Source organism: Trachemys scripta, chromosome 1 (genome assembly GCF_013100865.1).
Source record: "Trachemys scripta elegans isolate TJP31775 chromosome 1, CAS_Tse_1.0, whole genome shotgun sequence".
NCBI lineage: Eukaryota > Metazoa > Chordata > Testudines > Emydidae > Trachemys > Trachemys scripta.
In genome coordinates this window covers 58,918,140-58,938,819 of record NC_048298.1, presented here as the reverse complement: position 1 = coordinate 58,938,819, position 20,680 = coordinate 58,918,140, and the positions used below count along the sequence as shown (strand labels likewise).

General features: G+C 41.9%; 1 protein-coding gene across 11 annotated transcripts in view; it reads right to left on the bottom strand.

Moving 5' to 3' along the window:
- The window catches only part of USP15 (ubiquitin specific peptidase 15), a 139,791-nt gene that overhangs the window by 68,490 nt on the left and 50,621 nt on the right, over window positions 1-20,680 (bottom strand). For 10 of the 11 annotated variants that reach the window (XR_004645689.1, XR_004645691.1, XR_004645692.1 and 7 more), the window contains exons 5-6: window positions 12,717-12,862; window positions 8,743-8,804 (exon numbers count right to left, since the gene is read on the bottom strand). Coding sequence is in view for 5 of the 11 variants with exons in the window: in XM_034770281.1 (XP_034626172.1) it covers window positions 8,743-8,804; window positions 12,717-12,862 (208 nt within the window). In the remaining 6 variants the exon portion in view is untranslated. Of the gene's footprint in view, window positions 1-4,906; window positions 5,686-8,742; window positions 8,805-12,716; window positions 12,863-20,680 lie in introns of those variants that run through there. The other variant, XM_034770372.1, reaches the window with a different exon arrangement.

Below are 20,680 nucleotides of genomic sequence, written 5' to 3'. Positions count from 1 at the left end.
TATCCACATAGGTTTGTTACAGAGCAGACATCCTGGGTGACGTATCACCTTTCACTGCAACAGATAAATTTAGAAAAAAATAAGCATGATACTACTCTACCAGAAAATCTCAGAAATTGGCATATCCAAGGATTTTTTTATATATATATATTTCTTTGCAAAAGGATAAAAGAAAACTATTTAAAATTCTTTATTACAAATAAAATATTTTGCTTCAAAATCAGATAGAAAACTAACTCAGAAGACAAAAAGTGAACTGAATAAAGGCTGTAATGATATTCTGACAAAAAAGGGCTACTCTGTAGACTTTGAGCCCTCAAATATATTTTTGTAAAAAGGAAGTGATCATACGCAAATGGGGCAAGAAAATGCTTACGGTATTATCCACAAAAGGAGCAAAAAACTTCAGACTATTTGTACATATGTCTAATCCTCAATAAAACGCAAGTAAAATTAGTAATCTGAGCAGATAATGTACCAAAAATTCTTAAGTCAACAATATATCTGCAGATTGTTGGGGGGGGAGAAATATAATATAAAAAAGGCATTTTTATGATAATTTTGTCCATATGTTCTCAATTTGTAAGCTATGATTAAGGACAGAAGGAAGTGTGTAACAATTTTTCTTTTGGCTACATATCAAGATATAGCAGTGATGGATTAATATAAGTGCCCTTGGAGTCATGTTATTTTAAATGCCAAAAACTGTTCTGAAAACCTGGAAAGGAAACCACTGACAGAATGAATGGATCCATAAAATTTAATGTTTACTAATGATAAGCTAAGGTGTCTTCAAAAAAATACCAAACACTGCTAACCTTCTAAAATTACAACAAAATAAAGTTCCTGATGGCAGGAGGTCCTAATGACCATCTTTTCTGTATGTTTACCTAATTTGTTTTAATATGTTGCATAGCTAAATTTCAACAGATTCCTATTAAGAGATTCAGTCAATTAAAAAAAATTAAATTCCTCATTATCATTGGTTACTTGGTGTTTTGTGACCTTTTTACACCTTAGTCCTTAAATTTTCCCTCTCCATGTCTTGTAGCACAGGTTATATAGAAACAGTTTTAACTGATGTACTGTCATGTATGATGTCCCACTGTGGTGTCTATTACTCAACAGTGATGTTTCAGATATTCCAGGTTCCCTCCTTATATGTATAATCTACGTAAAATTTGTTATAATTATTTCTTCTGGGATCTTACATTTGCAAATTCAAAATAGCCTGTTAATTTGCAAAGTAAGAGACACTCAGATGACTGATACTCTCCTTACTTATGGGCCAGTTTGCCTTATGAGAATCCAGATTTGAAGGGAGCATTCTACATGTAGGTCACCACTTCCTGAATGGAAGGAGGAGGTGAGCAGGGCCGGCTCTAGGCACCAGCAAAACAAGCTGGTGCTTGGGGCGGCACATTTTTAGGGGCGGCATGGCCAGCACCAGAATGCCGCCCCTAAAAATGTGCCCCGGCCGTCCTAGCTCACCTCCGCTGCTGCTGCCGCTCGCGCACCGCTGCTTGCCCTCCCTCCCAGGCTCTCAAATCCCGAGCGGCCGTGGCGCGTGAATCAGCTGTTTCTCGCACCGCTGCTCCCCCTCCCTCCCAGGTTCTCAAACTTGGAAGGGAGGGGGAGATCCCGAGTGGCCGCTGCTCACCCTCCCTCCCAGGTTTGAGAGCCTGGGGGGAGGAGGCAGGGCTGGGGATTTGGGGAAGGGGCGGAGTTGAGGCGGGGGTGGGGTAAGAAAAACCGGGGGGGGGGGGGGGGGCAAAATTGTTTTTGCTTGGAGCGGCAAAAATCCTAGGCGGTGAGCAATAGCCGAAGTACCACAGGGACTGAAGATCTATGTTAGGATTAGGTTGTTCCATGAATAATCTCTCCCACCCCAGTAGGCAACTAGTAATCCACAGAAGAGTTAATACCCTGAGGCTCTCTCTCTTCTGCAGAGATGCCCCTGTGACGGGTTGGATCACAGAAACCCCCTTGGGAGCTGCCACCCAATGTGCAAAGACTACCCCTGCTCCTGTTTTCCCTGCCAGCTCAGGACTCCAGCACCCTGTCTTGCTGAGCCAGACACTCCTGTTTGGCTCCAGACACAGATCCAGAGTCTGAATCTCCTGTCCCAAAGCTGCAAGTTTACCTGAAAACAGCTCACAGTAGTGTGCTTGTCTTTAGCACTCAGATGCCCAACTCCCAATGGGGTCTAAACCCAGATAAATCCGTTTTACCCTGCATGAAGCTTATGCAGGGCAAACTCATAAATTGTTCGCCCTCTATAACACTGATAGAGAGATATGCACAGTTGTTTGCTCCCCCAGGTATTAATACATACTCTGAGTGAATTACTAAATAGAAAGTGATTTTATTAAATACAGACAGTAGGATTTAAGTGGTTCAAAGTAGTAACAGACAGAACAAAGTAAGTCACCAAGCAAAATAAAATAAAATGCGCAGATCTATGCCTAATCAAACTGAATACAGATAATTTCCTCACCAGTTCCAGAGTGCTCCCTTTTACAGGCTAAGCTCCTTTTAGCCTGGGTCCAGCAATCACTCACACCCCCTGTAGTTACTGTCCTTTGTTTCAGTCTCCTTCAAGTATCCTGGGGGGGGTGGAGAGGCTCCTTCTTTAGCCAGCTGAAGACAACCTGGAGGGGTCTCCCACAGGTTTAAGTAGACTCTCTCTTGTGGGTGGAGACCCCCCTCCTCCCTCCTATGCAAAGCCCAGCTCCAAGATGGAGTTTTGGAGTCACCTGGGCAAGTCACATGCCCCTGCATGACTCAGTCTTTGCAGGCCGACGCCATTGTCCACATGGCATCTTGCATGTCTCCAGGAAGACTTCTCATGTGGATTGGAGCATTCCAAGATGCATTGTTCCCTAAGTGTCTCCTGATCAGGTACTTAACCTGGCAAATTCCTTCCTAAAGAAGCTGACCAAATGCCTCACAAAGCTTACTTAGAAATCAGGCAAGCATACAGCCCATATTCTTAACCTCAAGTAGAAAATGATATATGTGTACAAATAGGATGAATAGATATAGTAGACCATAACCCTTACGGAGAGATGTTACATGGCACAGGCAGCACAAAACATATTCCAGTTATGTCATACATACATTTATAAGCACCCCCTCCCCATAAAGCCTTATGGGGTACACTGTCACAGCCCCTTCCTGCCAAATCTCATTTTTGAAGCAAGTGAAGGTAAGAGCTTCCAGAGGAAATTACTGATGCAAGTCCCTAGATTTCAGGGAATCGGGGACCAAGGGTCCTTGTAGCGACGCAGAGTCGTAGGAACTATGCTAGCTGGCCCTGGTATCCAGCCACTCCCAAGATATGCAGGCCACAAAACTGAACTTTTACTCATTTAAAGCCATACAAGATTTTCATAGACAAACTATTTTAAAATGAAATTAAGGTTGAGAGTACATATCAGTAAATTTACAGTAACACATTACAGAGATGCTGTAGTTATCTCAAACCCATATATTCTAAACCCAGGAAATTCAGAGATTAAGTTAAATGAAATCCAAATGCCCTGAGGAACAGAAAGGCACAGTCAGGGAACTCAGGGCTTGCCTACACGAACAATTAGCAGTTCTCAAGCGGGGGTCCAAAGCCTGGTGCCCCCAGGGCAGAATTCACAAACCCCAAGTGCGCCCCCCACCCCATCTGGTGGCTGAAGTCCAGAGCCCCGAACCCCATAGGGCTAAAACCTCGAGGTCCTTTCCCTTCCCCATCTAGTGGCTGAAGCCAGGAGCCCTGATACTCCTCTACTGAGTCCTGGAGTTTCTGTAGCATATTAGAAGGGCCTCCGAAAGAAAAAGATTGAGAACCCCTGAATTAGACCACAGCAAGGTGGGGTGTGATTCTACCATGAACTAGCCTGCTGCAGTCTAACTGTTCGCACACATCCTGATGACAGGCATTAATGCTTAGAGCGCTTTGAGCTAGTCCCGCTTCAAAGAGGACTAACTTGAAGTGCTCTAATGAACCATTAACGCAAGTCAGCAGGTGCACATTTCTTATTAATCTGAACAGGACTGAGGCCACAGTCTGTCCTTCATTAACAAGACAACTTTCAAAAACAGTCATGTTTTCATATTGTTCTCATCAGGACAGATTCGATAAGACATTTTCTCAAAAATGGCCACTGCCTCTCATTGATTCTAATAGGAATGAAGCCAACAGCACTGTGAGGAGCAGGTGAATGGCAGTGGCCATCTTTGCTAAATCTTATTACCAATTCTCAGAGCACAGACTAGACAAGTGATCAGATCACGTTTTTCTTACTTGGAGACCTTACTATTTTGAAGAGTTTTAATTCTTCCATGGTCTCTAAAGTCCAAACTTTTGATCTTTCTAAACAGGATACTTTATATGCTTCTAGATCTGAGACACAAAAGTTAAAACACACACTCTTCTAGAGTAAATACAAGTACAGCTGGCTTCAACAGGGGACTAATGTGCTATATAAGGCTTGCATCAAAGATGAGACCATGGTAGGGGAGAAGAAAAAAAGTCTCTGTGGATGCGCCATCAGTCATTACAAATGGAATATAATAGAAAATAAAATGTTTTTGATGAAAGTAAAATCAGAGTCTCACTGCAAAATAAAATAGGCTTTATATTTCTACCACCCTAAGAATTATCTGTTTCAGAAATGTTTAACGTAAGACACCTGGAAAACAGAACCCATTACTGATAGTTCTGTCCTTTTGTTGCTTCTATTATCCAATGGTTTTTGAAAGCTGTCATATCCTCAAGACAGATCTCAGCTTGAGTTTTCTTACAGCAAAGAAATGTATCCTTATTTGCTGGATTCAGAGCAAACCGCCTAATCGTGGAATTCTAGTTTAAATATTCTATTATGGAAAAATGGTTGGCTGTACACCAGAGAAACTCTGGATTCAGAAACTGCTTTTAACACCCGTCCTACGCCCCCCCCGGGAATAGGGTGAAAAAAAATAGCAGAATCAGGTCTGGATGCCATGGTGGAGAATATTTCTAGACACACTTTAGAACGAAGGGGTTAAAATTTCAAAAGAACCTAGGTGATTTAGGCAAATAAGTCACACTGACATTTCAATATACTTATGAAATTTTACCCAATCTTTATATCTAAGGGATGTGAAATTGTGGCAAGGCAGTATCTCTATAGAAGTGTGGGGGTGTTCACCATCTTCACTGCCCCGACCTCCACCTCCCATTTCTCTGTTCCTTAAGGAAGGGAGTTGAGTAGTTTTTACTTCCCCACCGCTCAGATGGGACTTAAAGAATTGACTTTAAATTTTTGTCATCTGCTTTCTATACAGATAAATTAAATGGAGCCAAAAACAGCTTTATTTTTATGCTTGTTCACAAGTTACTTGTTTATACATTTTAGCTAATGCAAACACACACACACACACAGATTTTGTCTGGTATATACACCTATCAGCCAGTTGCTCGCTGTCCTCTCTGGTGAGGTCAAGGGGCAGCACTTAAGTATGAAATTCAGTACTCCCTCTTCCCCTATTGCTGGGATTTTTACCAGGGAGATGTCCCTGAAGCCTGCTTAGGAGTTCATCTTTCACATCAGCCTTGCTTTTACATAGTTGAGAAATCAAAATATTCCTTGCCTCCTGGCTGCTGCAAAGAGGGTGCCTTTCCTTTTCCTCTTACATAAAACTCAGCTGTTGCTAGAGAAGATGGAGACAGGGAAGAAAAGAGATTATTTTCCTCCTTATTCCCTACATATTGTTGTGAGGGGTCATCTATTTCCCTCTCTTCTCTGATTTCTGAAGGGTGTACTCAAGGCTTTAACAGGCTCATCTACCTCTACATGTGGTCTAGCCATCACTAGAGGGAGGCAGAGTACCACACTGGGAGGAGAAGTCGTGGGTAACAGAAAAGGTAATTGTGCTCTCTTTCCCGTTCCCGCTGTATTACCATCCTGAAGCTGCTGTTCAGTGGGAAAGTTTAATAAATTCAGTTCAGTTCCATTGCATCTGTTTAAAACACCAATAAGCAATATTTAAATGAACAAAAACCTCTTATCAGAGGGGTAACCGTGTTAGTCTGAATCTGTGAAAAGCAACAGAGGGTCCTGTGGCACCTTTAAGACTAACAGAAGTATTGGGAGCATAAGCTTTCGTATGTAAGAACCTCACTTCTTCAGATGCAAGTAATGGAAATCTCCAGAGGCAGGTATAAATCAGTATGGAGATAATGAGGTTAGTTCAATCAGGGAGGGTGAGGTACTCTGCTAGCAGTTGAGGTGTGAACACCAAGGGAGGAGAAACTGCTTCTGTAGTTGTAGTTCTGATGTTGTAGCTGAATCACCTGCTCATTCACCTGCACGTCCACCAATGTTATATATGCCATCATATGCCAGCAATGCTCCTCTGCTATGTACATTGGCCAAACTGGACAGTCACTATGCAAGAGGATAAATGGACACAAGTCAGGTATCAGGAATGGTAATATACAAAAACCTGTAGGAGAACACTTCAACCTCCCTGGCCACACAATAGCAGATGTAAAGGTAGCCATCTTACAGCAAAAAAACTTCAGGACCAGACTCCAAAGAGAAACTGCTGAGCTCCAGTTCATTTGCAAATTTGACACCATCAGATCAGGATTAAACAAAAATTGTGAATGGCTATCCAACTACAGAAGCAGTTTCTCCTCCCCTCACACTGTGAACTCCTTGGCCCCAGTCCAGAGCCCGTACCCCTTCCTGAACCTTAACCCCCTGCCCCAGCCGGGTGAAAGTGAGTGAGGGTGGAAGAGAGTGAGTGACGGGGGCGGGGGGAAGGAGACTGGAGTGAGCGGGGCAGGGCTTTGGAGAAGGGGCAGAGTAGATCCTGAGCTGCCCTTAGATTCAAAATGTGATCTTGGGCATAAAAAGGTTGGAGACCACTGCTAATACATTACTTCTGTTAATGCATTAATACAATACATCTCTACCCCGATATAACGCGACCCGATATAACACGAATTCAGATATAACGTGGTAAAGCAGTGCTCTGGGGGGACGGGGGTGTGTACTCCGGTGGATCAAAGCAAGTTCGATATAACGCGGTTTCACCTAAACGCGGTAAGATTTTTTGGCTCCCGAGGACAGCGTTATTTTGGGGTAGAAGTGGCCTACTTCTTTGGTTTGGACCAAAGGCTTTTTTTTTTTTTTTGCTTGAAGATTTTGAGGCTGAAGCCAAAATATACCATATTCTCATTTCCCTACAGATTTAACACAAGAAGAGTGCCATGAAGTTGTTAACAAATTAGAGTGCTGTTGGAGATGAAATCTGGAATTTCCTGAATCCTGATGAGAGCATCATAGGCAGAAGTGCCTTCTACATTCCTTTTGTTTTCACCCCCTTATCTGTCCCAGATATTGGAGCCAGATAACTTGCTGGTCATTTACAGATATATTATGGTAGCATATCACATACTGAAGAATTTGATGATGTATCAGACAAAACAGAGCTGGTATTCTAAAATAAGAAAGTAAGTAGAGCTGGAAAAAATTTGCAATTTCCATTCCATGAGAAACGGACATTACAAAAATTTCCTTTTATCCTAAATCAGAATGAAAAGTCAAAATGTTTCATTTCCAACAAAGACAAATCGCTTTGTTTTGATTATAAATTACATTTATATAAAAGTCAAAATGTTAAAGTCAAAACAAAGTACTTCAATAATTTTGGTGAAAATTGTGACGAAAATCAATACATTCCTCAGAAGTATTTCGACTGTGTCAAATCCGCATTTTCTGATAGAAAAACTATTCAATCGGAAAATTTTCAGCTAGCTCTAGAAAGAAGTCTATTGTAAAAAAAAATTCTACACAATAAAAAAAGTCACCTTAAATGCAAGATCAAATACAAAATAGTGAACTACCCTAGCTCACGTAGATAAATACAGAACACAGAACGTACTGTACTGTAGTGTTCTACCACACACACTCTGAGATTGGAACACATGTAACAATATGCAGTTTTAATCTCAGATTTAGAATATCAGCTGTCTAGAAAGGATATTTTAAGATAAAATTTTACCAACATGCCTCTAGAAAGGACTAATGTACACAAGTAACACAAAGCAGGTAATCCAAAATCTCTCAGTCCTGTGTTAATCGTGTTATCATATGCCAGCCTTGCAAAATGGACGTGAATTTCCCAATCAAGACACAAGATCTACTTGCTTGCCATCGCCAAGCTATGGTTGATAATTGAAAAAAACTAATATTTTACTCTCTGAGAAAAAAAAATGTGGGAAGTACTTTACAAGACTGTTCTTCACATAGTATGAAGTTCTTTGTAGACAGAGGATTTCCATCCTTCATGTAAGAAAAATATTGATACAACCCACATTTGCACAGATTCTCGTACTAGAAATACTGTGCTTTAAGAATGGAACACAAGTCTAAAATAATACAAGTTTTACACCACTCTTAAATGCAAGAATTTTCTATAATATAAACCACACAAGTAAATCACAATTTGAAGTAAACAAAATTGTGCTACATATGAAAACACCAGTTACACATCAGTTTCTGTAGAACATTTTATAAGTGCACAGTAGTGTATATGTTATATTAATAGATATTTAGCACACTAACAGAACTTTAAAAAAAAAAAAAAACATACCGCCTTCAAAAACTAACTTTTTCTTAAAACCAAAAAGAGACTTGATAAAATACACACAGAAATTAAACCACACGATAGCAAGCAGCAATTTGTTTTATCACATACTTAGGAGTCGAAGGACCTCGTGGCCATGTTCCATCTTCATTTTTTTGTTCTATCACTAGTACCTATCAGAAAAAGTAAGAATAAAGAGAAAAACTATAATATAGCAACAGATTTCCCTTAGCTGAGATGATTCCAAGCTACTGCACCTTTCAATGGACTTGTTGATTTGGTGACTGAAGGACTGAGATGAAGAATGATTAGGGTACCAGTCTGGGACTTAGGAATCCCAGGTTCCATTCTTCCACAGAATTCCTATGTAACTTTGGGCAAGGCACTTAATCTCTTAGTGCCCCATCACTTCTGAAGCTATGCACTGGTTCACGAATCTGGATTTGATAATTTGAACAATGCTAATCACCTCTCTTATCAAAAGAGGAAGTACCCCATCTATAAAATGGGGATAACAGCATCTCAAAACCTCACAGGGATATTGTGATGACAAATACATTCGACAAAGTGAGGATACTATATATAAGTAAGGCTATGATTATGTCATGTAGGTGACGGATTCCGTGACTTCCAGAGACCTCTGTGACATTTTCCACTTCAGCCCTGGGGCAGCGGGGCTGGAGCTGTCAGCCGACAGGGGCTCCCCTGCAGCTCTTAACTGCCATGGGCAGTGGAAGGACCCCGGAGCGGTCAGCTGCAGCGGGTGCTGGACCCACTTCCCCCATCCCACAGCAGGGCTTCGGCTTTTATTTCCTCCCACCCCCACAACCCCATTTTAATCACAGTTATTTTTCGTGAAAGTCAGGGACAGGTTACAAGCAATCAACAAAAATTAATGGAAGCCCATGATCTGTCCCTGCCTTTTACTAAAAATAACCAAGACAAAATCTTTTACCTTACATATAAGTATCAAAGGCATATATATAGTTTGCCGCCTCAATCTCTGGTTTAGTTTATCCTAAATACTTTTAGGATTCTTGAATGAAATCTCATATTCATTCTAATTCTTTGTTTAATTACTGATAAAAGGCATCTGAGTTTAATGGGCTTATGTAAAATCAACGTGTCTGTATTGTAGAATAGTTCTTTTAAGAAGCATTTAACCTTGGAGAGAGTACAAGTATAGACAATAGTTTTTCTTTTTGCTGCATTGACATGGTTTAGACCACATCCATTAGTTCAACTGATCTTTAAGTCTCTTGACTAACTCCGTTTCTCTATGGAGGCGTATGTGTGAGAGAAACACACACACTAACAGCTAATGACAGTTTTTATTCAAATTGTTATGGATATGAATGAAAATATGGATTGGTTTCAGATGGACAGAGTTATTCAATTCCTAACTGAAATAGGTTAGTGTTTCTTGGCATTGTTAAATAGCTACCGTACTTCACCAGAGAAGTGGCTGCAGGAAGTTTTACACATATACGCTGAGGTGAAACTGTATGATTACACATGACATATATTCAATTTTTAAATAACTTATTAACAATTTCCTGTTCTAAACCATGTTTTAAATTTGCACATACAGAAACTGAAAATTCTTGGAGGGTTTTTTTTTCAGGGGGAGGGGGAAAAGAATGGGAGAAAAGACAGAAGAACCAAAAAACAATATAAGGCAGTGTTCTGAGGACCAGCTTCATTCTAGCAAATCCTGAGATTTATCTTTGGATAAAGGCTTCAATAAGATAACCTTCCGATTTTGCCAATATTACTCTATCACTACCTCTCAGAAGCTACTAAAATAAAGCAGTAAGAAAAATAAAACCCTATGAGATAGGGTGAATATCTATACTGCAATGTAAGCCCAGGGTTTGAATTTGGGCTGAAGCCTAACCTCCCTTCCGTCTACACACCAATCATAGTAATCCAAAGCTCAAACCCACGGAGGTGGTGGGTCTGAGCCTGAGTTATGCCCAGGCTTCAAACCTTATTGCTTTGCAGTGTAGACACATCCCTGCTGGACTTCTACTCTGGAAATCCCCCCAAAATATCCCACAATCCAACTTTCTTTGTCCTCTGGACAGTCAAGTTTTCCCCCAGTACACTACAAACAAAGGGCTGGAGTGGCCACACTTTGGCCACTAAGAAGTCTGAGATATGGGTGGTTGGACTCAGCCCACATAATGCAATGTAGAAGCTGTAGTTCCAGGTTGGGACTCAGGGTATATCAATTGCTAACCTAAGGTTAGAAATGAGATGCTCAAGCCCTAGTTTAACAAACCCAGGATCAGTTAACTAGAGTTCGGGCTTACATTGCAGTATAGACATACACATAGGGTTCAGATGGACACTGATTTTTTTTAAGGGAATAAAAAATAATGTCTCACCTTCAGAACCAATTCATCAAATCAGAATATTATCTACTGGCTCCCCAGCCCCTCCACAAGTTTGGGATGAGAGGGAGGGGATAATTGAAATCTCACGGAAATTCCAAGATAGCAGTTTTAACAGGAGAACTAAAGATTTAATATGTTAATGTGGGGACTGTTCACCCAATGATTAACATGGTTCAGCTGCAAGCATAGGCAGATACATCTAGCACAGTTTCAGAAACTAGAGTTAAAATCCACTACTGAACACTATCCAACTACACTTGCAGCTAAACAGTGCACAGCACCATATGTCAGTGGTTCTTTTTTCTAGTGAATAACAGGCCAGACACTTTGGACAATGTCCTACTGAAATAAAGAGAGGCAGCTTGCAGCTCACACCTCAAAGGTGAATCCTTTGTGACTGCAGAGGGAAGTCCTGTAGCTGGAACCAGTGTGGTTCAATGTGTCTATGCTGAATAGGGAAAGATGCATGAATTGTACAAGTTCATATATGGCTCCCCTTCACACAATGAAACTCAACTCTGGTAGGTACACAGAGTGCTGCTGGGAAGCAGGAAGTTGGAAGAGGGAGCAAAACGACAACAAACAATCTGCTGTTGTTTGGATTCACCAGCCATATTTTAAGAGCCACATTTTAAGTGTGGGGAAAGCTACTTAAACCCTGAAGCTAGAGTAGCAGCTACAAAGCTGCACTATTGCTAAATAGCCTGAGGTAGATTCAAGGGTTTTAAGGACAGAAGGGATCATTATGATCATGAGCCCCTATAAAATTTAATTCAGTAATTCCTACATCAAGCCCATAACATTTCTAACTGAGCTACAGAATCTCTTTTAGAAATATGTACAATCTTGATTTAAGACGTCAAGTGATGGAGAATGCACCACATTCCTTGTGGAGTTGTTTCAATGATTAGTTACTCTCGCATATAAAAATATGCATCTTATTTCTGACCCAAATTTGTACAACTTTAACTTCCAGCCATTTGAACTTGTTATAAAACTTGTGCACAAGATTAAAGAGGCTTCTACAGTCAGAAATATCCCCATGTAGGTACTTTAGTTCATGATCCAGTCACCTTTTAACCTTCTCATTGTTAAACTAAATACACTGATTTTAAGTCTCTCACTGTAAAACAGATTTTCCCCGCTTGAATCATACTTGCAGCTCTTTTCTAAATCATTTCCAATATTCTTTTTGAAGAGTGTACACCAGAACTAGAGATAGTAGGGTTCATTCCCCCTACTAGCATCTGAGGTGCTCTCCAGACCTAAGGTTGCACGCTGGGACCAAGATTTGGACCTTAGGAACTTCTAATGTATTTCAGGCTGTGTTTGCTGCTTCAAGTTGACAGCACTGCATCAGATTACATTTTAGTTCACAACTGGAAAGTCACCTCTGCATAAGAGTTAAAACCACTTATTTAAAGAAAAAGCTTAATTTCTGCAGAACCTCCCACATACTAGGGGACTTTTAAAAAATCTGGTGATTTAATTAGTCAAGCACTATATTTTGAACATGAATTCTGTGTGTGTGGGGAGGGAAGAAGGCAAATATCACTACCTTTAACAAAGGGGAAGATCTATTGATCACAGGAATAACTGTCAGCAATCCAAGTTTTCAATGTGGAAATTTATTAAATTTAAGAAAAAATGTATATGTAGGAAAACCAAAATTGTAGTATACAATACCTGTCCCTGGTATAAACCAGCATCCTGTATGGTACTGTCTGGTTTATTCAGTGGTTCAAATGTATTACTCATGTATTTGTTCCACAATCTGGTCTCTTTTTCATTTGGAATATTGAAGATTTTTCTTATCTCTTTTTCAATTGTATCTGGATTGAGAGGAGAAACATTAAATTAGAAGTATCAAATCTCATTATAATCGCACACATATTATTGAGGATACAGTGGGAATAGCTGAACAGACAAGAGTGTATATGGTGCAGGAGTGGGAGGCTGCTGGTTGGAGCTGCTGCTACATCCCAGGGTCCTGCCAAGAGGGGCCAGTTCAGTCTCTCCTTGACTTTCCCTTCACTACATTATGCTCTAGAGAAGCACTTCAAATGTAGTCAGGTGCTGGTTGACTGATGAGACGATGAGTGCAGCAGCATCTAAGAAGCCATCTACTCACTGGAAGAGAGTGGAGTGGATATGCGGGAGAAAGGACATTAAGAGGAGTGATTGCAAGGCCCAAGCAACTGCTGCTGATTTTGCTATCACTATCTTCTTATAATTCCCTCCAATATATACATAAAACTTATCTAATATGCACACTAGCAGAAAACAAGTGAAGAGTAATTTCTATGAATGATGTACATGTATATGCTGAGTGTGGACAGTAAGAGGAAGCCGTAACATTTTAGAAAGTACAAGGGCTTATCAGCTCCTATTTCTACTTGCCAAAAAATACATTGTTACAGTAATTTGAACGTAATACATATACTTTTTTAAAAACTGAAGAATGGTTTATTATTATTTACTAACAAACATTCTTCAATTTCTTTTGCTCTATGCAGCAGTCAAATTTCTGAAGTCAAGGAGTATTTCCCACTATGAATAATATTTTCAAATTCAAGTAGTATTTCTGAACCCATTGCTGATTGTGGTGTTTTGCTCTAAAAAGGGTGATTTACGATGTTGGCAACTTAGCAGCACCAATTAAAAAAAAAAACAAAAATTAAGAGATATATTTAATAATAAAAGGTAGGCTCAACATAATTCATTTATAGTAATAACTGCTTATATTTCAAGCCTTCAGACATCAGTATCAGGAGTGAGCAAAAGTCAGTTTTCCTAAATACATATGCTTTTAGTGTTATGTAGCATACATATCAGCTAGTTTACCTTATATGAATCAGCTTCTATATTTTTCATGTTGAAACAACCTTATTTATAGACTACTTCATTCCACCAGGGTTTGGACTGTACCTCTTTCATACAAACTCCTTGTATAGTGATTAACATATTTTTAGTATGAAAGTAAAAGTTAAATTAGGCTATTCACATTATTTAACAGTTTTGAGGTCCTGCATGTGCCATAGCCCTGCACAGCACTGGCACAGGGAAGCCTCTCTGTCCCTCACCTAAGCTCTGGAGTGGCGGCGGAGGGGGGGGGAGGGGGGGAGGTAGTGGGGGGAGTGATTTTGAGCCTTCTCACGCCCCTACACAGCAGGCCCACTGGCAAGGGCTTAGCACCCTCCTTGCCTGCCCTCGCCTGCCTCCCTGACCTGGGTCCTGCTCCCAGGGAGCACGGGGCTACTCCCACTGCTGAGCCACCTCTCCTGCTGGGTTCACTGAAGCCCCTGCAATCAAGTTCTCTGGGCCCTGGTGCACTATGCACATCCTTAGGGTTTAACACCTTCCTGCTCGCGCTGTAGATGGGGGACGGGGAAGCTGGGTTACGTTGGTGGCCAGCAGCAGCCTGGAGATGTTAGCTGCCTTTCTACACCGTGCAGGCAGGCAGGGACAAGCTGCTTCCAGGGAGGGCACAGAGGGAGAGCCAGGTCATCTCTCTCCCTGCCCCCCTGGCATGGCTGGAAGCAGCTCCCGGCCCTTCCCTCCCGCACAGTGCCAAAAAGTTGCTGCTGGCCATGTTCTGGTGTGAACCCTGGCAGAAATTCCTGGGGGGGGGAGGGGCATGTGACCCTGCATGCCCTCCCCCATGTGTTACCTTGGAAGATGCGGCACCTGGTACCAAGAGAGTTAGGTCCTGGGGGCCCAGCCAGGCACGGAGGGTGAAGAGTGCCGGACAGGGAGAGTCGGGTCAGTGTGTCACCTTCCTGTCAGAAAGGTACACCTCAGTGTGTGTGTCACCTCTCCCCATGTGAACCCTAAGCCTTAAAGATAAGAAGGTAAATAAAAAGAATCTATCTATGCAGTTTTTCTTTTTAACAGGGGTTCAGTCAATTATGTTAATTTGAACGTTTGTACTGCATAGTTCTGACTGATTGCTGTTGAACTTGCTTGAATATGAGTAGTTTTACCAGGTGCCCTGTATTCAGTATAGGGAAATATGGTCACCCTATGTTTATTATAACAGGCCACTAGGTTTATTTATCAATTTCCTGAATATTTGTTGCATTAACTTTATTTCCATAATTACTTAAAATTAAACTTAGAACTTTGCTCTTAAACATATGCACACTCTGGATCCATTTAATTATCAACCCATTTAAAATGAAGGACCCAATTTAGTCAGAAATCTTTAAGATATTCAAACTTTTTATCATTACAGTCTTTTCTAATTAGAGACTGACCCATTAATAGATGGAGTCTTTCACAAAGAGTATTTTCATTATTTTATGCATCTAATGCAGTATCTGCCAGTATTATGGGCACTGCAGAGCTATTCCTTAGTGACAGCACCATATTTATATTTCCTATTCTAGCCTCTCCAGGTGAGCTATTATGAGATAGCAAGTCACAATGGTCTCTTATGGCAGCACAATATGTATGCATACCTATGTTCACGGGAAAAGTGTACCTTGCCTGACCACTGCAATACTAGTGTTCCATGACAGTGTAACTGGGGCACTTCAACAAGTATATGTGCACAATTAGCTTGATTAACAGACTTTTCTGTATTCATTTTTATTTAAAATGAATTTGTATCCTATGAATTTTGAATAATATTGAGCAAAAAAATGTTTTCTTTTAAACCAATTACTAAAATTTGTTTAATCTAAAAACAGAATAAAGAAGTTACCATATATACTCGTTCAAGCCAAATTTTTTTTAGTAAAAAAGGGAAGCACCAGAGAAGGGGGTCGGCTTATGAACGGGTACGGAGAGGGAGAGGTGGGACACAGTCTCTCCCCCCAACAGAGGGAGCAAGGAGAGGCAGCACAGCCAGAAGGGAAGAGGGAAGAGACGGGGCCAGAGTCTCTCTGCTTCTGGCCACGCTGCTCTCCCCCCAGCCTCCGAAGCAGCTGCAGCTCTGGGTGCCGGAGCAGGCTGCGGCCGCCCTGCCCAGCCTGCCAGAAACATGGCCCTCCCCAGATAAGGTGGGAACGGATAGGATGAGAAGAGTGTTGGGGTCCCAGACTAGGGGTGGGGTGATGTGGGGGGTGCTTAAAGGGGTTACTCCCCTGACTCCCAGCTTCTCCCCCACCAAAATTTCCCCACCAGTTGCTGTCCCGGCCCATCAGGGTTAGCAGCTGGTGCACCGGGACACTTCATTTACTTAGGTTTACCTCCATGCTTGCGGACGCTCAAGGTAAACAAACCATCTCGGCCCACCAGCGGCTCATCCTGATGGCCCAGGAGCCAAAGTTAGCTGACCCCTGAATTATAGGGTCGGCTTATGAATGGGTTATAAAAAATTTCCATTTCTACTTATCAATCTTGGGGGGGGGGGGGGGGGGAAGTCGGCTTATAAACAAACCGGCTTATGATCGAGTATATACGGCACTTACTTTACAGTAAGTGTGGTTCAAGATGTGCAGTTCACATACATTCTACTCTTGATGGGTATGCACCCCATGCACATAAACCTTACATATCCTTGCACCCCCACTCCTATCTGAGGGCATAAAGGGATAGAGCTGGCCCAACCATCCTTCAGTTCCTTTGCCAATACAGATTCTCAGAAGTAGGATCTCATAATAGTGGGGAAGGGCCGTGGTCATGGAATCCATATGGACAACTCATCTCAGAGAACCCGAGTTACTTTAAGGTAAGTAACCTTTCTTCTTCAAGTGCCTATCCACATGGATTCCACTCTTGGTGATTAACATGTAGTTATGCTTTTGGTTGGAAGATGGTACTAGGAGTCCTACTTAACAACAAGTGCAGGACAGCCCTCCCAAAACAAGCATCCAATCTAGAAGCCTCTACCAAGAAGTAGGGTTCTTGTAAACATATGGGCTGAGCTCCATATAACTGATCTACCAGATCCAGAAATAGGGGCATTTTTCAAACAGGCAGCAGAGATTGCCTGAGCACTAGTTGTATGAGCTCTAATGTGGTTAGGTGGATCTAACTTGGCTAACTCATAGCATGTTCTTGTACAGCAAAAAACCCATTTTGATAATCTGAGGATATTTCCTGATGCTTAACATTTTCAGCAAAAGCCACAAATAGCCTAGGTGTGTTCCTGAATGACTGTATCTGTTAAGAAAGCATGATAATGGCATTATTACATCAAGTGTGTGAAATTTTGCTTCCTCTGGGGTTGAGTGAGGCTGGGGAAGAAGACAGGTGAATGATTTGGTTCATATGGAACTCTGAACCACTTTCTGGCAGGAACTTGAGATGAGGCCGGAGAGTATACATTGTTCCAGAAGGATACAGTTAAGGGGGACCTGCCATGAGGGCCTGAATCTCCCCTTTCCTTTGAGATGATGTAAATGTTACTAAAAGGCAGTCTTCATCAATAGGTAGTAAAGGAAAGAGGTTGCTAAGAGCTCAGAGGGGGCGACCCATCTACCCTGTTAACACTGTGTTAAGGGGTTCTGGAGGCAGAGAGCTCCTGAAATAGGAGAAAAATAAGCATAAGGCTCTTAAGGAATCTAGACGCTGTACTGTGAGAAAAATACAGTGTAGCCCTGGATAGTAGAGTGATGTGCAGATATTGTTGATGGATGGACCTTTATGGAACTGATAGAAAATCCAGCCAGCAGCCAGGCTGTCAATGTAACAAAGCTGGGTCTAGGTGTAGGATCTCAGTTGTTCTATGATGCTATGTTGAACAGGGGAGGTGACGTGATCAGGGGCTGGGCTGAGATTGAACAGATTCAAACATTAAAACTACCTTGCCCAAGGGAAGGCTACCATGATTATCTACTCTGCCTCTTGCCTCGGGACCCTCAGTATCATAGGGATCAGTCTACATGTCCGGTGGATAAGAAAGACATCTGACAGAAAGCCCAGACTGGAGCATCCTCTGGAGCAGAACACTTGGCATTTCTTGTTCTAGACTGTGGCAAATAGGTCCATCGATGGATAGCCCCACTTGCAAAAGTCTAACACTGTATTCTTGACAGGCCACTCATGGGTGTCTGAAAACTGTCTGCTGAGGGATCTGCTAGAGAGTTCTGAATGCCTAGCAGATGCAGGGCCATTGGTGGGGCCTAGAAACACAGACCAACTTCAAAGTCAAATAACTTCTTGACATAGCAAAGATGACTTAGCTCCTCCCCGTCTGCTGACACAATGTTTGTTAATCAGGATCTGGATTGTGTATCCCTGGAGTAGAGGAAGAAACACTTTGCATGCTAGACAACGGCTCTGAGCTCTGCAATGTTTATATGTAGATAAGCTTTGTGAAGGGACCACAAGCCCAAGTCTGAAGATGATCTAGATGAGCTCATCACTCCAGAGTGGAGGTGTATCACCAGAGTCTTGGCAGGTAGAGGTGCAGAGAAGGGTCAAATGTTGCATACTTGAAGAGTGCATTTCCACCAGTTTAATGAAAGCAGTTCTTGCAGGACTGTGACCATCATATGTCTATGTAGAGTCTGCTAGATAGATGCACTGATTTCATCCATCCTTGCATGAAGTATAGGTGAAGTCTGGCAAACTGCATCATGTAGGCGCATAAGGCCATGGGTCCCAAGAGTCTGAGGTATATTCTCACTTATGTCCTTAGGTAAGCCTGACGTTGGTTGAGGTGGTTCACTATTGTTTGGAATCTTTCTTGTAGAAGATAAACTTTTGCTGATCTGGAATCTAAGGTAGCTCCAATGAACACTATGTTTTGATTCTAAGTAAGTATAAGTGCTGATTTTTCTCTGACAACTTTGAGGCCCAGAGTGGAGAAGTGCTTTAAAGGTATTTGAATTGGGTCAGTCACCTTTTGCAGTGATTTTCCTTGGATCAGCCAATTGTTTAGATATGGGTAACCTTGGATTTCTTGTCTCCTTCGATGAGCTGCCACACCTGCCAAGGACTTGGTGAATAATCTTAGGGTTGTGTCAAGACTAAAAGACAGGACCCCATACTGGTAGTGAGATATTCCTATTAGGAATTGGAGCTATGTATGGTTATCCAGATGAATGGCTATGTGAAAGCAGGCACTGTGCAGGTCGAGATCTGTGAACCAGTCTTGAGGATCTAACAAAAGAATTATGGAGGTCAGAGTCACCATCCTGAAATTGAGACAGACTGATTTGTTGAGAAAAAGGTCCAGAATGGGATGCCAACCCTTTTCTTCTTTGGCAAGATAAAATTATGGAAATAAAATCCCCTGCACACTGAGGAGTCCTCCTCCAAGTCACAGAAGGGAGTCGACTTCTTGTTTTAAGAGTATTTCCTGAAAAGGAACAGGGAAAAACGTAAGGAGTAGGAAGAGACTGGAACTGAATAGATTACCTCTTGCTTACAATCTCCAGGACTCACTGGTCCAGAGTGATCACAATCCAGGCTTCTGAAAAATAAAAAAAGCAGTTGCCAAAGGGGTTGAGGCAAAGAATAAAGAGAAAAATCCTCAAGAGGTTCTGCCAGCTCTTGACACTGATGTCACACATGCTGTGTAGTTGAAGGCCCAGATGTGCAGCATGTGAGGAAGATGCTGAAGGTCATCATCAGAGAAGGGAAAGTGCCCAAAGAAAGTTTGTCACCTTGCTTGTTTCCTTCTTGAGGCTGGAATGTACAGACCCAATGAATGAAGAGCCACCCTAGATACTTCAGTGAACGGAGACCCTCATCTGTTTTAGATAAGTCAGTGTAGATAAGTCCTTAGTTCCTCTCAATGTTCCTGTGGTAACTCATTTAAAATCTGAGACAACTTATCCCAGTTCAAGTATAATTATATTTGGAGAGGACGGCCTCATCATTAGCCGCGTGCATCTGGAGGCTGACAGATGAATATACCTTGTGCCTGAAGAGGCTGAACTTCAAATCCTTCTCTCTGGGTGTGAATTTGGGAGGTGCCTGTTTTGACTTTTCCTGGACAGTGATTAATTACTACAAGCGATCCCATTTCTGGGTGGGAAATAAAAGTATTCAGATCCTTTGGAAATAACATATTGCCTTCTGTGTTGGCTTGCTTTGATGTGGCCAGTATTGGTACCTGTATTGATTGTGGTGTTGATTTTGCAGGCTTTCACGGTTTTTGATATATTGGCGTGACAAGCCTGCCAGGAATGGAAGAGTGCAGGATATTTAGAAGCGTGCGAGATTTCTTCTGCACCTCTTCTTGTGGCATATCCAGTGTATCTGCCATGTGTTTGATGATGTCTGGAATGCAATAAAATCATCTACTGAGGCAGAAGTAAAGGGATTTACTCCCTCATCAGGACAGGATGAGGAGATTGCAGTGGAGACCAGCTGTTCTTCCCTTTGCAGACATTGTTCTTCATTGCTTTCCTCCTTCTATCTTTTCATTATCTCAGGCTGCACTAGTTGATCTGGCTGGAATGGTCCGTACTGACTCTTTGGAGAAAGGGATTTAACTCTGGAAAGGCAGATGGTGCAGATTTGTGTGAATACAGCTGCATACTAGGGCATTCAGCAGGGCAAGGGTTGGTAGGTATATGTTCCTTATGAGCTGCAGGTCATTTCCTATTGTCCCGTCTAGAACCCTTCCTGATTCCCATTATGCTTCGAGGGGTAAAGAAGGGTGAGTAGTTGGTCACTCACTACTCTGTCCAGATGGGACTGTGAGGTACACATCCTCCAAGGGAGTGCTGTTTTATTGGGAATGCCCCACC